Source organism: Pseudophryne corroboree, chromosome 6 (genome assembly GCF_028390025.1).
Source record: "Pseudophryne corroboree isolate aPseCor3 chromosome 6, aPseCor3.hap2, whole genome shotgun sequence".
Lineage (NCBI taxonomy): Eukaryota > Metazoa > Chordata > Amphibia > Anura > Myobatrachidae > Pseudophryne > Pseudophryne corroboree.
Window position 1 is genome coordinate 474,752,986 of NC_086449.1, and position 18,085 is coordinate 474,771,070.

At 44.7% G+C, this 18,085-nt stretch overlaps 1 protein-coding gene across 2 annotated transcripts in view; it reads right to left on the reverse strand.

The window, feature by feature from the left end:
* The window catches only part of MET (MET proto-oncogene, receptor tyrosine kinase), a 226,627-nt gene that overhangs the window by 11,218 nt on the left and 197,324 nt on the right, over window positions 1–18,085 (reverse strand). For both annotated transcript variants that reach the window (XM_063927234.1, XM_063927235.1), the window contains exon 19: window positions 1,701–1,866. In XM_063927234.1, coding sequence (XP_063783304.1) covers window positions 1,701–1,866 — 166 coding nt within the window. The remainder of the gene's footprint in view (window positions 1–1,700; window positions 1,867–18,085) is intronic.

Sequence of the window (18,085 nt, forward strand, 5' to 3'; positions counted from 1 at the left end):
TTCTAAGTGGATAAAAGCAGGTATTCTTGCAGCATCATCCCGGGGGTATTTTAAAATACTATTCAAATGCTCACACCAATTACAGGGTCTTTGCATGACCATGTATATACTATACATATATACATTTCTCTCTGTTATTAAAGGAGCTGATTCATAAAATAAAAAAATCCTTATTTTATTATTTTAAATATTAAAACAAAATAAAAAGTTTTTGTTTTTCAAGTATTTTCCTTCACTGCTATGTTATTGTGGGGAACTCTGTACAGCTGAGCAGCTATATGTTATGAGATCTGGCTCAATGACAGCTCTCCCGCCTTCACATGCTATTGGCTAGGTTCCAAGTCACTCATTTGTATGCTAGAATTTACAGTGAGCCCCCTCTGGTGAACTCTCCCTTTTACCAGGTTGTATGACTGAATATTATTGGTTACTACAGGAATCACATGCAACAAGAGCCGTGAATGGTAGGAAGGTGGAAGATTATTAACTTTACAATAACAATTTTTTTGTAACCTTTTTGTATTATTATTATTATTATTATTATTATTATTTTACAGCACCTTTTAATGGAATAAAATCCTCATTCACTTGTTTTCCTGTGCATCCTGGCCTGACACTAATGTTGTATGGCATCATGTAATACTGCACAGACACATTCCTAGAACTACAGTTTCATAGTAATTTAAAAAAGATGTCTTTCTGAAACATGATGCTCACACAGGACTAGACCTGACTTATATGTTTGTATTAATACGGTAACCAGATGTTTCATGGGAACCTCTTCACAGGTTATAAGTCAGCATTACATAACCGCATCATCACTTTGGGAGATGCCCCTACGCTTGTGACTGCTTTTGCATTTACTTATAAGCACAGCTGTAGATTCTGAGGAGGAATATACCCTCATGGTATTAGAGGAGTCTCTGTAACTTACTGTACGTAGCAAATACACATCACATATTATTATATAACTGTTTTATAGAGCCACTCACATGTGATTCACACATTTACATGTACAAGCTATTGTCACGTCGAGAAGCAATTGAAAACAGCATTGCGGAGACATTATAAAATCACAGAGAATCTGGACTTACACTGGGAAACTGCAGCTTCACAGTATTTTCCAGGACACGGCATGTATTGTAATGTATTGCAGTGTTGTTGGGAAACTAATATATGAAAATAAAGTGGCACCTATTCATATTTGCCGACACTACGGGAAAATACTGGTCCGCAGGGACTAAAGTGGCATAATTTGCATCATATAGCCCCGCCTCTCCATACAGTGCTGGGATACCCCTGATTATCTCCACATCCTGCCCTACTGATTAGGAAGCGGGCAGGATGTGGGAGATCTGCTTATGCTATTAGCTTTATTCAGTGTGAAAAGGAAAGATTCATGAGATATGATTCTGTGGCACATACTCTTCATCTTGTAGTTGCTCTATATATTACCCACAGGAAGAACAGCTCTCGTGGTAATAGGAGGAGCTGCACAATGCAGAACACAATGGTTTCTTTGCTTTTTTTCCTTTTAATATGTGATGGATTTGTTATTACATTGTATGTTTAATCTCTGTACTATACAAGTACCTAGTGAGCTGCCATTTTCAGACTGAGCATGTTCTTACATTTAAATGAAGAAACTTAAAATAATTTACAAATAAAGTGTATTATACTGTAAAGGAATATATAATTACCACATCAGATTTCATTGTGAACTTCTGTGTCTGTAAGCTCTCCAACGCCATCCATTTCACTGGTAGTTTTGCTCCAGTCTTATTATGAACACTGTAGTACTCCTTATCATAAACGTCTCTTGCTAAGCCAAAGTCTGCCACCTTGACAGTGAATGTCTCCTCCAGCCTACAAGATAACACACAATACATTAAGGCAGTGGTACCCAAACATTTTTTGAGTCAGGGCGCCCTAGAGTATCAGAAATTTTTCACGGCACCCCTAGGTCATAAGTTTCTTACTGAGAAATTCAGAGAAAAAATATTAAATTAAGTAAATTGTTTTCATATGTCATCCTTGGGTTCAGTTATGTGGTGAAGGACAAGATTCACTTCTGTTTGTCCACATATTTTATGAATGGAAGCCACAAGCACTGGTTTTGTCTCTAACCTGACGTAAATAATTTGAATTGGTCCCGGACCACCAATCCAGGGCACCGCTGCAAATACCCAGAGGCACCCTAAGGTGCCCAGGCACACAGTTTGAGAACCTCTGCATTAAGGCATTAAGAGCAATGATCAACAGAGCCCAGCATACTGATGTCATATTATCATTCACACAAAGGTGACTGGGCTTGGTGGAAGTAAGCTATACAATATAATTAAGATGATAAACAAGTTCCTTATGAGTTTATTTGCCTTTAACACTACACATGTTCAGAGTCAGAGACTATAGATCCTTGTTTCATCATGTAGACAGCATATGTAGCTGGGAATGTAAGCCTTTTTCTGTACTCTGTTGGTATGGAACTTATAGGATCACCTGGGTGACATGCCTGTGATATAATAACGTTGCTGCGCTCAAGTCTGGTCAAAAATATAAATTATTTTACCATCCTTCTTTAGGTTACCATTCTCTAGCCGAGACAAAGAGGTGTATGCAATAGCCTGCGAGCTGCACGCTCTGCAGCAACTCCGGCGAGTTGGTAGAATTTTTGCAGAGCGTGCCGCTAGCAGACTATGACATAAGCCTCAAAGACTGGATATTCAGCACTCCGCAATCTGTACATATATACTGTAAGTAATATGGATAGTAGGAGTCACAATAAAACTCACTAATTATAATCAATAACATACAGACTTACTGTTTAGTCATATATTTACAGGCATCGATACAGGTATAATGGAAATATATGCTGTAAAACATGGCAACCACTCAGATGGTTTATTTTCATTTTTGATATGTAATTATACTAAAAAACAATTCTAGATTTTGAGTATTTGTAATGAGTTACTGCAGCAGTTTTTTGCACCAGTTTTCATAACTGTCCGCTCTGACAGGCACAACAACATAAGTAGGTGAAGCAAAAACATGGAGTAAAGTGGCTTTGTAGCTCCAATGTGAGGGGTCCTTTATTAACTGCACACCTGGAAAAGAGGAAAGCTGACACTGTCTATGATCTATCTATTCAAATCATAAAACTAGAACAGGAACAAGAGCAGGACAGACTGCATCTCTACCTCCCTGCCACTCCAAAAAATTGTTATTGTGCTTGGTTTTGCACTGAGTGTTCCAGCCCAGGCAAGAAGTGTAATAGCAATGCCATCAAGACATGATCTCGTTAGTCTTACATGGCATAGGCTGATCAAGGTATCTGTCTGTTTCTGACGGGTACATTAGTATATGTTACAAGCCTATGTTTTCTGATTCTGTGTGGAAATATGTGAGTGCTTTATGATGGAGATGGTGCTATTGAAAATAGTAGAATAAAAAAATAGTACAACATAAGTAGTAATAGTACACTATTATGGGCACTCTTATAGAAAGTCCTTGATAGATTGATATAAAGGGGTATATTTACTAAGGTCCCGATTTTGACCGAGATGGTGTTTTTTCTTCAAAGTGTCATCTCGGGAATTTACTAAACTCAAATCACGGCAGTGATGAGGGCATTCGTATTTTTTTGGAAGTCCTAGGAAAAAAATACGAATGAATACACCATCGGTCAAATACGGCTGGAATTTGGTAGAAATCAGTCATTTACTAAAAAGTGCAATTCACAAACACTGCCGACGACAATAGCTAAACACTGCCGAGAAAAATTACAAATCATGAAAAAGTGCTAAAATAAAACAGACCTGCTTTTTTTTTTACCGTGTTCGGATAGGCATGCAGGGATCCATGAGATCCGTGCATATTTTTCAGTGGGAAGGGGTGGGAAAGTGTTAATTTTTCCACAAAAAAAAATGCGTAGGGTCCCCCCTCCTAAGCAAAACCAGCCTCGGGCTCTTTGAGCCGGTCCTGGTTGTAAAAATATGGGAAAAAAAGTGACAGGGGTTCCCCCATATTTAAACAACCAGCACCAGGCTCTGCGCCTGGTCCTGGTTCCAAAAATACGGGGGACAAAAAGCGTAGGGGTCCCCCGTATTTCTGAAACCAGCACCGGGCTCCACTAGCCAGATACATAATGCCACAGCCGGGGGACACTTTTATCTAGGTCCCTGCGGCCCTGGCATTACATAACCAACTTGTCACCCCTGGCCGGGGTACCCTGGAGGAGTGGGGACCCCTTCAATCAAGGGGTCCCCCCCTCCAGCCACCCAAGGGCCAGGGGTGAAGCCCGAGGCTGTCCCCCCCATCCAAGGGCTGCGGATGGGGGGCTGATAGCCTTTTTGTCAAAAATTGAATATTGTTTTTAGTAGCAGTACTACAAGTCCCAGCAAGCCTCCCCCGCAAGCTGGTACTTGGAGAACCACAAGTACCAGCATGCGGGGAAAAACCGGGCCCGCTGGTACCTGTAGTACTACTACTAAAAAAATACCCCAATAAAAACAGAAGACACACACCTTGAAAGTAAAAGTTTATTACATACATCCACACCACCAAACATACATACTTACCTATGTTCACACGAGGGTCGGTCCTCTTCTCCATGTAGAATCCATGGGGTACCTGTTGGAAAAATTATACTCACATAATCCAGTGTAGTTCGGTCCTCTTCTTTTCTATTTGTAATCCACGTACTTTGCAAAATAAAAAAACGGATACACGACCACGCACTGAAAGGGGCCCCATGTTTTCACATGGGACCCCTTTCCCCGACTGCCAGGAACCCCCCCTGACTTCTGTCTAAGAGAGTTCCTTCAGCCAATCAGGGAGCGCCACGTTGTGGCACCCTCCTGATTGGCTGTGTGCTCCTGTAGTGTATGTCAGGCAGCACACGGCAGTGTTACAATGTAGCGCCTATGCGCTCCATTGTAACCAATGGTGGGAACTTTGTGGTCAGCGGTGAGGTTACTTTCGGTCAACCGCTGACCACAAAGTTCCCACCATTGGTTACAATGGAGTGCATAGGCGCTACATTGTAACACTGCCGTGTGCTGCCTGACATACACTACAGGAGCACACAGCCAATCAGGAGGGTGCCACAACGTGGCGCTCACTGATTGGCTGAAGAAACCCTCTTAGACAGAAGTCAGGGGGGGTTCCTGGCAGTCGGGGAAAGGGGTCCCATGTGAAAACATGGGGCCCCTTTCAGTGCGTGGTCGTGTATCCGTTTTTTTATTTTGCAAAGTACGTGGATTACAAATAGAAAAGAAGAGGACCGAACTACACTGGATTATGTGAGTATAATTTTTAGAGATGAGCGGGTTCGGTTTCTTTGAATCCGAACCCGCACGAACTTCACTTTTTTTTTCACGGGTCCGAGCGACTCGGATCTTCCCGCCTTGCTCGGTTAACCCGAGCGCGCCCGAACGTCATCATGACGCTGTCGGATTCTCGCGAGACTCGGATTCTATATAAGGAGCCGCGCGTCGCCGCCATTTTCACACGTGCATTGAGATTGATAGGGAGAGGACGTGGCTGGCGTCCTCTCCATTTAGATTAGATTTAGAAGAGAGAGAGAGAGAGAGATTGCTGTGATACTGTAGATTAGAAGAGAGTGCAGAGTGCAGACAGAGTTTAGTGACTGACGACCACAGTGACCAGTGACCACCAGAGACAGTGCAGTTGTTTGTTTTATTTAATATATCCGTTCTCTGCCTGAAAAAAACGATACACAGTCACACAGTGACTCAGTCTGTGTGCACTGCTCAGCCCAGTGTGCTGCACATCAATGTATTGTATATAAAGCTTATAATTGTGGGGGAGACTGGGGAGCACTGCAGGTTGTTATAGCAGGAGCCAGGAGTACATGATAAATAATATTATATTAAAATTAAACAGTGCACACTTTTGCTGCAGGAGTGCCACTGCCAGTGTGACTAGTGGTGACCAGTGCCTGACCACCAGTATATTAGTAGTATTGTATACTATCTCTTTATCAACCAGTCTATATTAGCAGCAGACACAGTACAGTGCGGTAGTTCACGGCTGTGGCTACCTCTGTGTCGGCACTCGGCAGGCAGTCCGTCCATCCATAATTGTATTATATACCACCTAACCGTGGTTTTTTTTTTCTTTCTTTATACCGTCGTCATAGTCATACTAGTTGTTACGAGTATACTACTATCTCTTTATCAACCAGTGTACAGTGCGGTAGTTCACGGCTGTGGCTACCTCTGTGTCGGAACTCGGCAGGCAGTCCGTCCATCCATAATTGTATTATAATATATACCACCTAACCGTGGTTTTTTTTTCGTTCTTTATACCGTCGTCATACTAGTTGTTACGAGTATACTACTATCTCTTTATCAACCAGTGTACAGTGCGGTAGTTCACGGCTGTGGCTACCTCTGTGTCGGAACTCGGCAGGCAGTCCGTCCATCCATAATTGTATTATAATATATACCACCTAACCGTGGTTTTTTTTTCGTTCTTTATACCGTCGTCATACTAGTTGTTACGAGTATACTACTATCTCTTTATCAACCAGTGTACAGTGCGGTAGTTCACGGCTGTGGCTACCTCTGTGTCGGCACTCGGCAGGCAGTCCGTCCAACCATAATTGTATTATATACCACCTAACCGTGGTTTTTTTTTCATTCTTTATACCGTCGTCATACTAGTTGTTACGAGTATACTACTATCTCTTTATCAACCAGTGTACAGTGCGGTAGTTCACGGCTGTGGCTACCTCTGTGTCGGCACTCGGCAGGCAGTCCGTCCAACCATAATTGTATTATATACCACCTAACCGTGGTTTTTTTTTCATTCTTTATACCGTCGTCATACTAGTTGTTACGAGTATACTACTATCTCTTTATCAACCAGTGTACAGTGCGGTAGTTCACGGCTGTGGCTACCTCTGTGTCGGCACTCGGCAGCCCGTCCATAATTGTATATACCAGTGACCTAACCGTGGTTTTTTTTTCTTTCTTTATACATACATACTAGTTACGAGTATACTATCTCTTTATCAACCAGTCTATATATTAGCAGCAGACACAGTACAGTGCGGTAGTTCACGGCTGTGGCTACCTCTGTGTCGGCACTCGGCAGCCCGTCCATAATTGTATATACCACCTAACCGTGGTTTTTTTTTCTTTCTTTATACATACATACTAGTTACGAGTATACTATCTCTTTATCAACCAGTCTATATATTAGCAGCAGACACAGTACAGTGCGGTAGTTCACGGCTGTGGCTACCTCTGTGTCGGCACTCCGCAGCCCGTCCATAATTGTATATACCAGTGACCTAACCGTGGTTTTTTTTTCTTTCTTTATACATACATACTAGTTACGAGTATACTATCTCTTTATCAACCAGTCTATATATTAGCAGCAGACACAGTACAGTGCGGTAGTTCACGGCTGTGGCTACCTCTGTGTCGGCACTCGGCAGCCCGTCCATAATTGTATACTAGTATCCAATCCATCCATCTGCATTGTTTACCTGAGGTGCCTTTTAGTTGTGCCTATTAAAATATGGAGAACAAAAATGTTGAGGTTCCAAAATTAGGGAAAGATCAAGATCCACTTCCACCTCGTGCTGAAGCTGCTGCCACTAGTCATGGCCGAGACGATGAAATGCCAGCAACGTCGTCTGCCAAGGCCGATGCCCAATGGCATAGTACAGAGCATGTCAAAACCAAAACACCAAATATCAGTAAAAAAAGGACTCCAAAACCTAAAATAAAATTGTCGGAGGAGAAGCGTAAACTTGCCAATATGCCATTTACCACACGGAGTGGCAAGGAACGGCTGAGGCCCTGGCCTATGTTCATGGCTAGTGGTTCAGCTTCACATGAGGATGGAAGCACTCAGCCTCTCGCTAGAAAACTGAAAAGACTCAAGCTGGCAAAAGCACCGCAAAGAACTGTGCGTTCTTTGAAATCCCAAATCCACAAGGAGAGTCCAATTGTGTCGGTTGCGATGCCTGACCTTCCCAACACTGGACGTGAAGAGCATGCGCCTTCCACCATTTGCACGCCCCCTGCAAGTGCTGGAAGGAGCACCCGCAGTCCAGTTCCTGATAGTCAGATTGAAGATGTCAGTGTTGAAGTACACCAGGATGAGGAGGATATGGGTGTTGCTGGCGCTGGGGAGGAAATTGACCAGGAGGATTCTGATGGTGAGGTGGTTTGTTTAAGTCAGGCACCCGGGGAGACACCTGTTGTCCGTGGGAGGAATATGGCCGTTGACATGCCAGGTGAAAATACCAAAAAAATCAGCTCTTCGGTGTGGAGGTATTTCACCAGAAATGCGGACAACAGGTGTCAAGCCGTGTGTTCCCTTTGTCAAGCTGTAATAAGTAGGGGTAAGGACGTTAACCACCTCGGAACATCCTCCCTTATACGTCACCTGCAGCGCATTCATAATAAGTCAGTGACAAGTTCAAAAACTTTGGGTGACAGCGGAAGCAGTCCACTGACCAGTAAATCCCTTCCTCTTGTAACCAAGCTCACGCAAACCACCCCACCAACTCCCTCAGTGTCAATTTCCTCCTTCCCCAGGAATGCCAATAGTCCTGCAGGCCATGTCACTGGCAAGTCTGACGAGTCCTCTCCTGCCTGGGATTCCTCCGATGCATCCTTGCGTGTAACGCCTACTGCTGCTGGCGCTGCTGTTGTTGCCGCTGGGAGTCGATGGTCATCCCAGAGGGGAAGTCGTAAGCCCACTTGTACTACTTCCAGTAAGCAATTGACTGTTCAACAGTCCTTTGCGAGGAAGATGAAATATCACAGCAGTCATCCTACTGCAAAGCGGATAACTGAGTCCTTGACAACTATGTTGGTGTTAGACGTGCGTCCGGTATCCGCCGTTAGTTCACAGGGAACTAGACAATTTATTGAGGCAGTGTGCCCCCGTTACCAAATACCATCTAGGTTCCACTTCTCTAGGCAGGCGATACCGAGAATGTACACGGACGTCAGAAAAAGACTCACCAGTCTCCTAAAAAATGCAGTTGTACCCAATGTCCACTTAACCACGGACATGTGGACAAGTGGAGCAGGGCAGGGTCAGGACTATATGACTGTGACAGCCCACTGGGTAGATGTATGGACTCCCGCCGCAAGAACAGCAGCGGCGGCACCAGTAGCAGCATCTCGCAAACGCCAACTCTTTCCTAGGCAGGCTACGCTTTGTATCACCGCTTTCCAGAATACGCACACAGCTGAAAACCTCTTACGGCAACTGAGGAAGATCATCGCGGAATGGCTTACCCCAATTGGACTCTCCTGTGGATTTGTGGCATCGGACAACGCCAGCAATATTGTGTGTGCATTAAATATGGGCAAATTCCAGCACGTCCCATGTTTTGCATATACCTTGAATTTGGTGGTGCAGAATTTTTTAAAAAACGACAGGGGCGTGCAAGAGATGCTGTCGGTGGCCAGAAAAATTGCGGGACACTTTCGGCGTACAGGCACCACGTACAGAAGACTGGAGCACCACCAAAAACTACTGAACCTGCCCTGCCATCATCTGAAGCAAGAAGTGGTAACGAGGTGGAATTCAACCCTCTATATGCTTCAGAGGTTGGAGGAGCAGCAAAAGGCCATTCAAGCCTATACAATTGAGCACGATATAGGAGATGGAATGCACCTGTCTCAAGTGCAGTGGAGAATGATTTCAACGTTGTGCAAGGTTCTGATGCCCTTTGAACTTGCCACACGTGAAGTCAGTTCAGACACTGCCAGCCTGAGTCAGGTCATTCCCCTCATCAGGCTTTTGCAGAAGAAGCTGGAGGCATTGAAGAAGGAGCTAAAAGGGAGCGATTCCGCTAGGCATGTGGGACTTGTGGATGCAGCCCTTAATTCGCTTAACAAGGATTCACGGGTGGTCAATCTGTTGAAATCAGAGCACTACATTTTGGCCACCGTGCTCGATCCTAGATTTAAAGCCTACCTTGGATCTCTCTTTCCGGCAGACACAGGTCTGCTGGGGTTGAAAGACCTGCTGGTGACAAAATTGTCAAGTCAAGCGGAACGCGACCTGTCAACATCTCCTCCTTCACATTCTCCCGCAACTGGGGGTGCGAGGAAAAGGCTCAGAATTCCGAGCCCACCCGCTGGCGGTGATGCAGGGCAGTCTGGAGCGACTGCTGATGCTGACATCTGGTCCGGACTGAAGGACCTGACAACGATTACGGACATGTCGTCTACTGTCACTGCATATGATTCTCTCAACATTGATAGAATGGTGGAGGATTATATGAGTGACCGCATCCAAGTAGGCACGTCACACAGTCCGTACTTATACTGGCAGGAAAAAGAGGCAATTTGGAGGCCCTTGCACAAACTGGCTTTATTCTACCTAAGTTGCCCTCCCACAAGTGTGTACTCCGAAAGAGTGTTTAGTGCCGCCGCTCACCTTGTCAGCAATCGGCGTACGAGGTTACATCCAGAAAATGTGGAGAAGATGATGTTCATTAAAATGAATTATAATCAATTCCTCCGCGGAGACATTGACCAGCAGCAATTGCCTCCACAAAGTACACAGGGAGCTGAGATGGTGGATTCCAGTGGGGACGAATTGATAATCTGTGAGGAGGGGGATGTACACGGTGATATATCGGAGGGTGAAGATGAGGTGGACATCTTGCCTCTGTAGAGCCAGTTTGTGCAAGGAGAGATTAATTGCTTCTTTTTTGGGGGGGGTCCAAACCAACCCGTCATATCAGTCACAGTCGTGTGGCAGACCCTGTCACTGAAATGATGGGTTGGTTAAAGTGTGCATGTCCTGTTTTGTTTATACAACATAAGGGTGGGTGGGAGGGCCCAAGGATAATTCCATCTTGCACCTCTTTTTTCTTTTCTTTTTCTTTGCATCATGTGCTGATTGGGGAGGGTTTTTTGGAAGGGACATCCTGCGTGACACTGCAGTGCCACTCCTAAATGGGCCCGGTGTTTGTGTCGGCCACTAGGGTCGCTAATCTTACTCACACAGTCAGCTACCTCATTGCGCCTCTTTTTTTCTTTGCGTCATGTGCTGTTTGGGGAGGGTTTTTTGGAAGGGACATCCTGCGTGACACTGCAGTGCCACTCCTAGATGGGCCCGGTGTTTGTGTCGGCCACTAGGGTCGCTAATCTTACTCACACAGTCAGCTACCTCATTGCGCCTCTTTTTTTCTTTGCGTCATGTGCTGTTTGGGGAGGGTTTTTTGGAAGGGCCATCCTGCGTGACACTGCAGTGCCACTCCTAGATGGGCCCGGTGTTTGTGTCGGCCACTAGGGTCGCTAATCTTACTCACACAGTCAGCTACCTCATTGCGCCTCTTTTTTTCTTTGCGTCATGTGCTGTTTGGGGAGGGTTTTTTGGAAGGGCCATCCTGCGTGACACTGCAGTGCCACTCCTAGATGGGCCCGGTGTTTGTGTCGGCCACTAGGGTCGCTAATCTTACTCACACAGCTACCTCATTGCGCCTCTTTTTTTCTTTGCGTCATGTGCTGTTTGGGGAGGGTTTTTTGGAAGGGACATCCTGCGTGACACTGCAGTGCCACTCCTAGATGGGCCCGGTGTTTGTGTCGGCCACTAGGGTCGCTTATCTTACTCACACAGCGACCTCGGTGCAAATTTTAGGACTAAAAATAATATTGTGAGGTGTGAGGTATTCAGAATAGACTGAAAATGAGTGTAAATTATGGTTTTTGAGGTTAATAATACTTTGGGATCAAAATGACCCCCAAATTCTATGATTTAAGCTGTTTTTTAGTGTTTTTGGAAAAAAACACCCGAATCCAAAACACACCCGAATCCGACATAAATAATTCGGTGAGGTTTTGCCAAAACGCGTTCGAACCCAAAACACGGCCGCGGAACCGAACCCAAAACCAAAACACAAAACCCGAAAAATTTCAGGCGCTCATCTCTAATAATTTTTCCAACAGGTATGTTTGGTGGTGTGGATGTATGTAATAAACTTTTACTTTCAAGGTATGTGTCTTCTGTTTTTATTGGGGTATTTTTTTAGTAGTAGTACTACAGGTACCAGCAGGCCCGGTTTTCCCCCGCATGCTGGTACTTGTGGTTCTCCAAGTACCAGCTTGCAGGGGAGGCTTGCTGGGACTTGTAGTACTGCTACTAAAAACAATATAAAATTTTTGACAAAAAGGCTATCAGCCCCCCATCCGCAGCCCTTGGATGGGGGGGGACAGCCTCGGGCTTCACCCCTGGCCCTTGGGTGGCTGGAGGGGGGGGACCCCTTGATTGAAGGGGTCCCCACTCCTCCAGGGTACCCCGGCCAGGGGTGACTAGTTGGGTATGTAATGCCAGGGCCGCAGGGACCAATATAAAAGTGTCCCCCGGCTGTGGCATTATGTATCTGGCTAGTGGAGCCCGGTGCTGGTTTCTGAAATACGGGGGACCCCTACGCTTTTTGTCCCCCGTATTTTTGGAACCAGGACCAGGCGCAGAGCCCGGTGCTGGTTGTTTAAATATGGGGGAACCCCTGTCACTTTTTCCCCATATTTTTACAACCAGGACCGGCTCAAAGAGCCCGAGGCTGGTTTTGCTTAGGAGGAGGGACCCCACGCATTTCTTTTTCCAGATTTTAACAATGATTTAATTTTTTCTAAAGGTGCACAATGAAGCCCAGCACGGATCTCACAAATCCGGCCGAGATTCATTGTGTTAAAGTCGGCAGTGTTTTACAAGTCACTCACGTAAAACACTGCAAAAAAATACGAATGACATCGACATCGGTAAATACGAAAATGCAGAATACGACAGCTTAGTAAATTAGTCGTAATAAATTCAAAAAGTTGCAACTTTACACTTTCGATGTCATTCGTGATTGAACTTTAACCTCAATCGGGAAAATACGAATTTTAGTAAATATACCCCAATGTGTTAGTATTAGGGATGATAGGGACCCATCTGATGAGGTTCACCTTGACGTGTCGGATGGGTGGAAGTTATTTAGATGTAAGTTATCTTTGCCATTGTATTTATTTTGTGACCAGTAATTTAAGACAATGAAAAAAAAAAAAAAAAAGATGTAAAAAAAAAAATACAACCTAGGAGTAAAGCTTACATAGACTGAGCGAATGATCTTGAACAAAAGGGTTAATAGGAAAAAGAACACAATGTTCAAATTATGTTCAGGATCTTCCTCATGTCTCCATGTGGCTACTGTTTTTTTTTTTTTATGTGGAATTTATGTATTTTCAGTATCAGCTTGTTCAGTAATCCTGGGCCACTGAGTACTGATACAGATGTGTCGAACTACATCTAGTCTCCATGCACATTAAACAGACCTTGTAGTCACATCATGCCGTGGCGTAACTTGGTAGCACAGAGCAGGGGTGGATTGGGATGGAAACCAGCTCGGGAAAGTGATAGAAGCAGCCCTAATGGGGGTGCAGTTTGATGAAGGGGTGGGGTCTGTTGAGGGGCGCATGATCCCCTTTCATAGGGCATGATTGTACACAGTTCTGGCCTTTCTTTTGTCTTTTGCTGCAGTTGAGTCTGAGACCGGGGGCGGATTGGGAACTGTGGCCCTGTAAAATTCTGTAGAGGTGGCCCGGCATGGGCAGCACAAGAGGTATAACATACCATGTAGCCATGGCAGCATCACTGGATGGCAGAGTTGCTGTACTGCAGAGATGGAATAACAGAATGAATGGGGACAATGCAGTGTACTGAGTGCTGTGAGCTGCCTGTCATGTGGGGAGTGGGGCCACATGACAACACACAAAAAAGACCACGCAGACACATCACCCTACCAGGAATCTTCCTGGTGAGCCCTATGGCCAATCCACCCCTGGCACAGAGCGATTTTACATGCGACTTTATCTGATAAAATGCGTCTTCCTAGAAAACACTGTACCGTACCATTTCGTACACAGATACAGGTGTGGCCGCGCACAGAATATAGGCATGCCACATAGCATTTTTATCAGAAAAAGTTGCTTGCGCGTTCTATAGTGATGCGAATAAGATGCATTTTTGGGAATAAAAGATGCGCAACACTAACGGAGTTGCACGGGACCTGTCAGCTCACTCACGCCAGGCATCTACTGCTGTGTGGTGTATTGAAGTAAGATGTATGAGGGCACATCTGTAGGTGTAAATGAAATCACAAGCAAAGATATGCTGATATATGGTTACTGAATACTGAGGTGTAAATTTGTGCGTACTTGCTGGTGCGGAACATGAGATCACTAAGTCCCAAATCTTTTAAGCATGTACACTGCATGCATAGGGCAGTCCCAGGCAAAGCAGAGGGGGCAATAGGAGGCTGGGCCTGCATCGCCAGGCCATCTTTGCTTTCACGCCGCGTAGCAGCGCATCCCCTGCAATGGGTCTGACTTTACAGTACATACAGCTTACTTAGGAATGACAGACTGGGTTCAACACTATGGTATACAGAAAAATCTCTCTGTATTTACAAAGTATTACCTAGCGTTGAAGTAATTTACTGTAGCATTGATTCTGTTAATATAAAGAATGCTTATTTAGTAACATACTGTTCCAGATGACAAAACATATAATGTAACATTTGTAAGGTATTGCACACTACATTATATATTATATTACCCTTTTCTAATATACACTACTTCTGCTAGCACTTTGCCCTACTCATTTTCACTTTAATTTACAACTTTATGGCGTTAAAATCATTATGTCATAGTAAATTTAAACACTTTTTAAGTATACTGACCTGTCTTTAATTAAATGTGGATTTTATTGTTACAGGTTGAAACGAGAAATGACTCAGAAATGACATAAATCAGGGTGGGAATTACACAAGGGTAATGAAGGAGGGGTGGGCTGGATGAGTGCAGAACAAGGGCAGACAGGCAAGATGAGAAAGCTTGTTTTATCTACAGTATCTATCTATCTATCTATCTATCTATCTATCTATCTATCTATCTATCTATCTATCTATATTCTGTATCTGTATCTGTATATTATCTCTATCTATCTATCTATCTATCTATCTATCTATCTATCTATCTATCTATTATCTCTATGTATCTATATATTATCTATCTGTCTGTCTGTCTGTCTGTCTATGTATCTATCTTTTGTTGAGTACATTATGCTTATAAATGTTGCAGTAGAAAAGGCTTGTTAAACAGTGATTTACTATTGGGCTCCTAGGCCCCGATACAGGCTCTGATCTACAATTCTACTGCTTTTATTCTTTCTTATTTTGACCTGCAGGCAGAGCCGGATTAAAGGGGGTGCCCAGGGTGTCAGTACCCCGGGCCCCCCTGTCTTAACGGGCCCCCCGGCCGGAGCTCTGCACCGCTCTACAGGTTGCCAGGCAGGAGGGATTCACGCTGTGCATGCGGCTTCCTCCCCTCCTCTCGGGCAGCACGGTCAGGGATTGAGTCAATCAATCTCCAGCCTTCGCGGCTGCCAGGAGAGATGCTGCTGGCGGCAGAGACTGGAGATTGCTTGACTCAGTCCCCGACCGTGCTGCCCGAGAGGAGGGGAGGAAGCCGCATGCACAGCCACACTCCTCCCCTGGCAGCGTGGATCCCTCATACCTCGGCAGCCTGGTGTCTTCTCTTCTCCCCCTGCTGCAGCGCGGCTCCCGTTGCCTGTGACTGGGGAAGGTGAGCAGCGCGTGCTGCGGGGAGGGGGGGGGGCGCGCTGGTGGTCGGCGGGGGTGGGGAGCTGGTGGTCGTTGGGGGGGCCCTGCTGTCTTGGTTGCCCTGGGCCCCCGGGGGCTTAATCCGGCCCTGCCTGCAGGACTTGTTCAGGATAAAGCCAAGGCAATATTTAAATAGAGGGTTTTTAGATTATAAAGCATAGCAGGAGCAGTGCAATATATTGAACTATCTAAATTGCTCAATAAGGTCGACATGATCACTAGGTCGTCATGGAAAAAGGTCGACATGAGTTTTTTTACTTTTTTTGGTGTTGTTTTCTTTGAAAAAAGTGACGGGGAACCCCAATTAGTGCACCGTGACCCCCTTGCTTCGGGCAAGGTGCCTCGCTCCACTACCGCTGCGCTCGGCAGAGGTTACCATTCCCAATTGTAGTCCACGTGGATCATAAAGTATGAAAAAGGTAAAAAAAATGAAACAAATTGTGAAAACTCATGTCAAACTTTTTCCATGTAGTCATTAGGTCGACCATGTCGACCTAATAACCACGTCGACCTAGTGATCATGTCGACCTAATGAATGTCAACCAAACGTGGTCGACCCAATGTATATCAACCTAACTCATGTCGACCTAATGACTGCCATCCCACAAGGACATGCACTGAAACTGGAGATAGGTTCAAGGGAAACATGAGTAATAATTACTCCACAGAAAGGGTAGTGGATAAGTGGAACGGCCTCCGGTCAGAGGTGGTAGAGGCTAATACAGTAGAGCAATTTAAACATGCTTGGGATAGATATAATGATATCCTTACAAATAAATAAGGATCAATTAGGGTTTGAGATAACAATATGGTTAAAAAAGGGGCAGATTAGATGGGCCAAGTGGTTCTTATCTGCCGTCCAATTCTATGTTTCTATGGAATGGAGACTGATGTGAACCATCTGAGCGGGAAGGAAGGAAAACAGAATGCGGCAGTCCAGAGAAGGGGATAGTGGGAGTAAGAAGGGCAGACAGCAGGTGGTGGTAGGGCTGTCAGAAGCTGTGGAGGAGCAGGAGGGTAGAAATGAGGAGAGGAAAGCTTGAAGGAGGAGGTAGGCTGCTCAGTGTGGTGAGTAGAAGGGACATGCGTGGGGACAGTGTCGGACTGGGGCATGTAGGGCCCACCGGGGGAATGCAGTGGTAGGGGCCCATGCTAGGGGTGTGGCCAGTCTGCAGAAAGGGGCCTGCTACCTCATTGGTTTGAGTAACCATTAGAGAGTGCAATGTCTGGGCCCCTTCATAAATATATACAGTAAATTCAGCTGCTACATGCATGATAATGTACCAGATTAATAACAAATACACCATAGTCCAGTATAAGGTAACATATGTCTAATGTATAATTCAAGTGCACAGTCTGGAACCTGATACTTAGAGCAGGAGGTGGGCCCCCAGGCAGTAGGGCCCACCAGTGTTTTCCCCTGTACCCCTGTGGGCCAGTCCAAGCCTGCGTGGGGAAATGACAGGGATGTGCCACAGTGATACACTGATCATCAGAATAATAAATGCCACCATAGTAACATGAAGGATATTCATTATATGCTAATATTGTAAGGACAGTCATGATGTATACATGTCTCCTGCAAGCTATGCTGTTACTGTAGGACACTATGCTGTGCCTGGATCCTAGAGACATGATCTAGGCACCCTAGAGATGTTCTGTCAAACATCGATGTTCAAAAGCATCAATGTTATGAAACCAATGTGTGAATAATATCAATGTTTGGTAAAGTAAAGCATATGTAACATTGAAAATGTCTTTTGAGGTACCACTGCTATGTTATCTGCCTGTGTGTGATTTACTGAGATGATTGATGCAATCACTCCTCCTGCTTGATGACAAGTTGTGCAACAAACTCAGCTCACCCTTTCTTTTCCTACTACATGGAGAACTCAGGCCAGATTAGCCTGCTGGTGAGGTTGGCTTCACCTATTGCACCTGGAATCATGTTATATGCATGTATACATTCTCAAATAGTTAGGTATGCCTCTCCTGTGGGTAGTGTAATCTGTGGACTTTTCCTGAGGAGGATTGGGCACTGCTGAAAGAAACATTTGGGTTTCACATTTTTTAAATCCTATACATATCTGTGTGGTCTAATATATACAGTACTTAGTGTAAAATATAATTTTAAAGCTAGTCCAATAAGATACTAAAAGAGTAAACACAAGACACTAATTTTAGGCCCACATAATGACACCAAAATGTTTACTACAGATTTTGAATGTGCATACATTTATTTAACTCAAAATTTGCTACATGCAGGTGATCAGTATAAATGCTGAGCCTATAATTGGGTGAGTGAGGTCTACGATTGGGCAAGTCAGTGCATATATGACTGGATGAAGAATAGTGTCACAGTTAGTCCTATGTATTTCATACAGCTAAATTTTGCAGAGCAGGATTTATGAAACA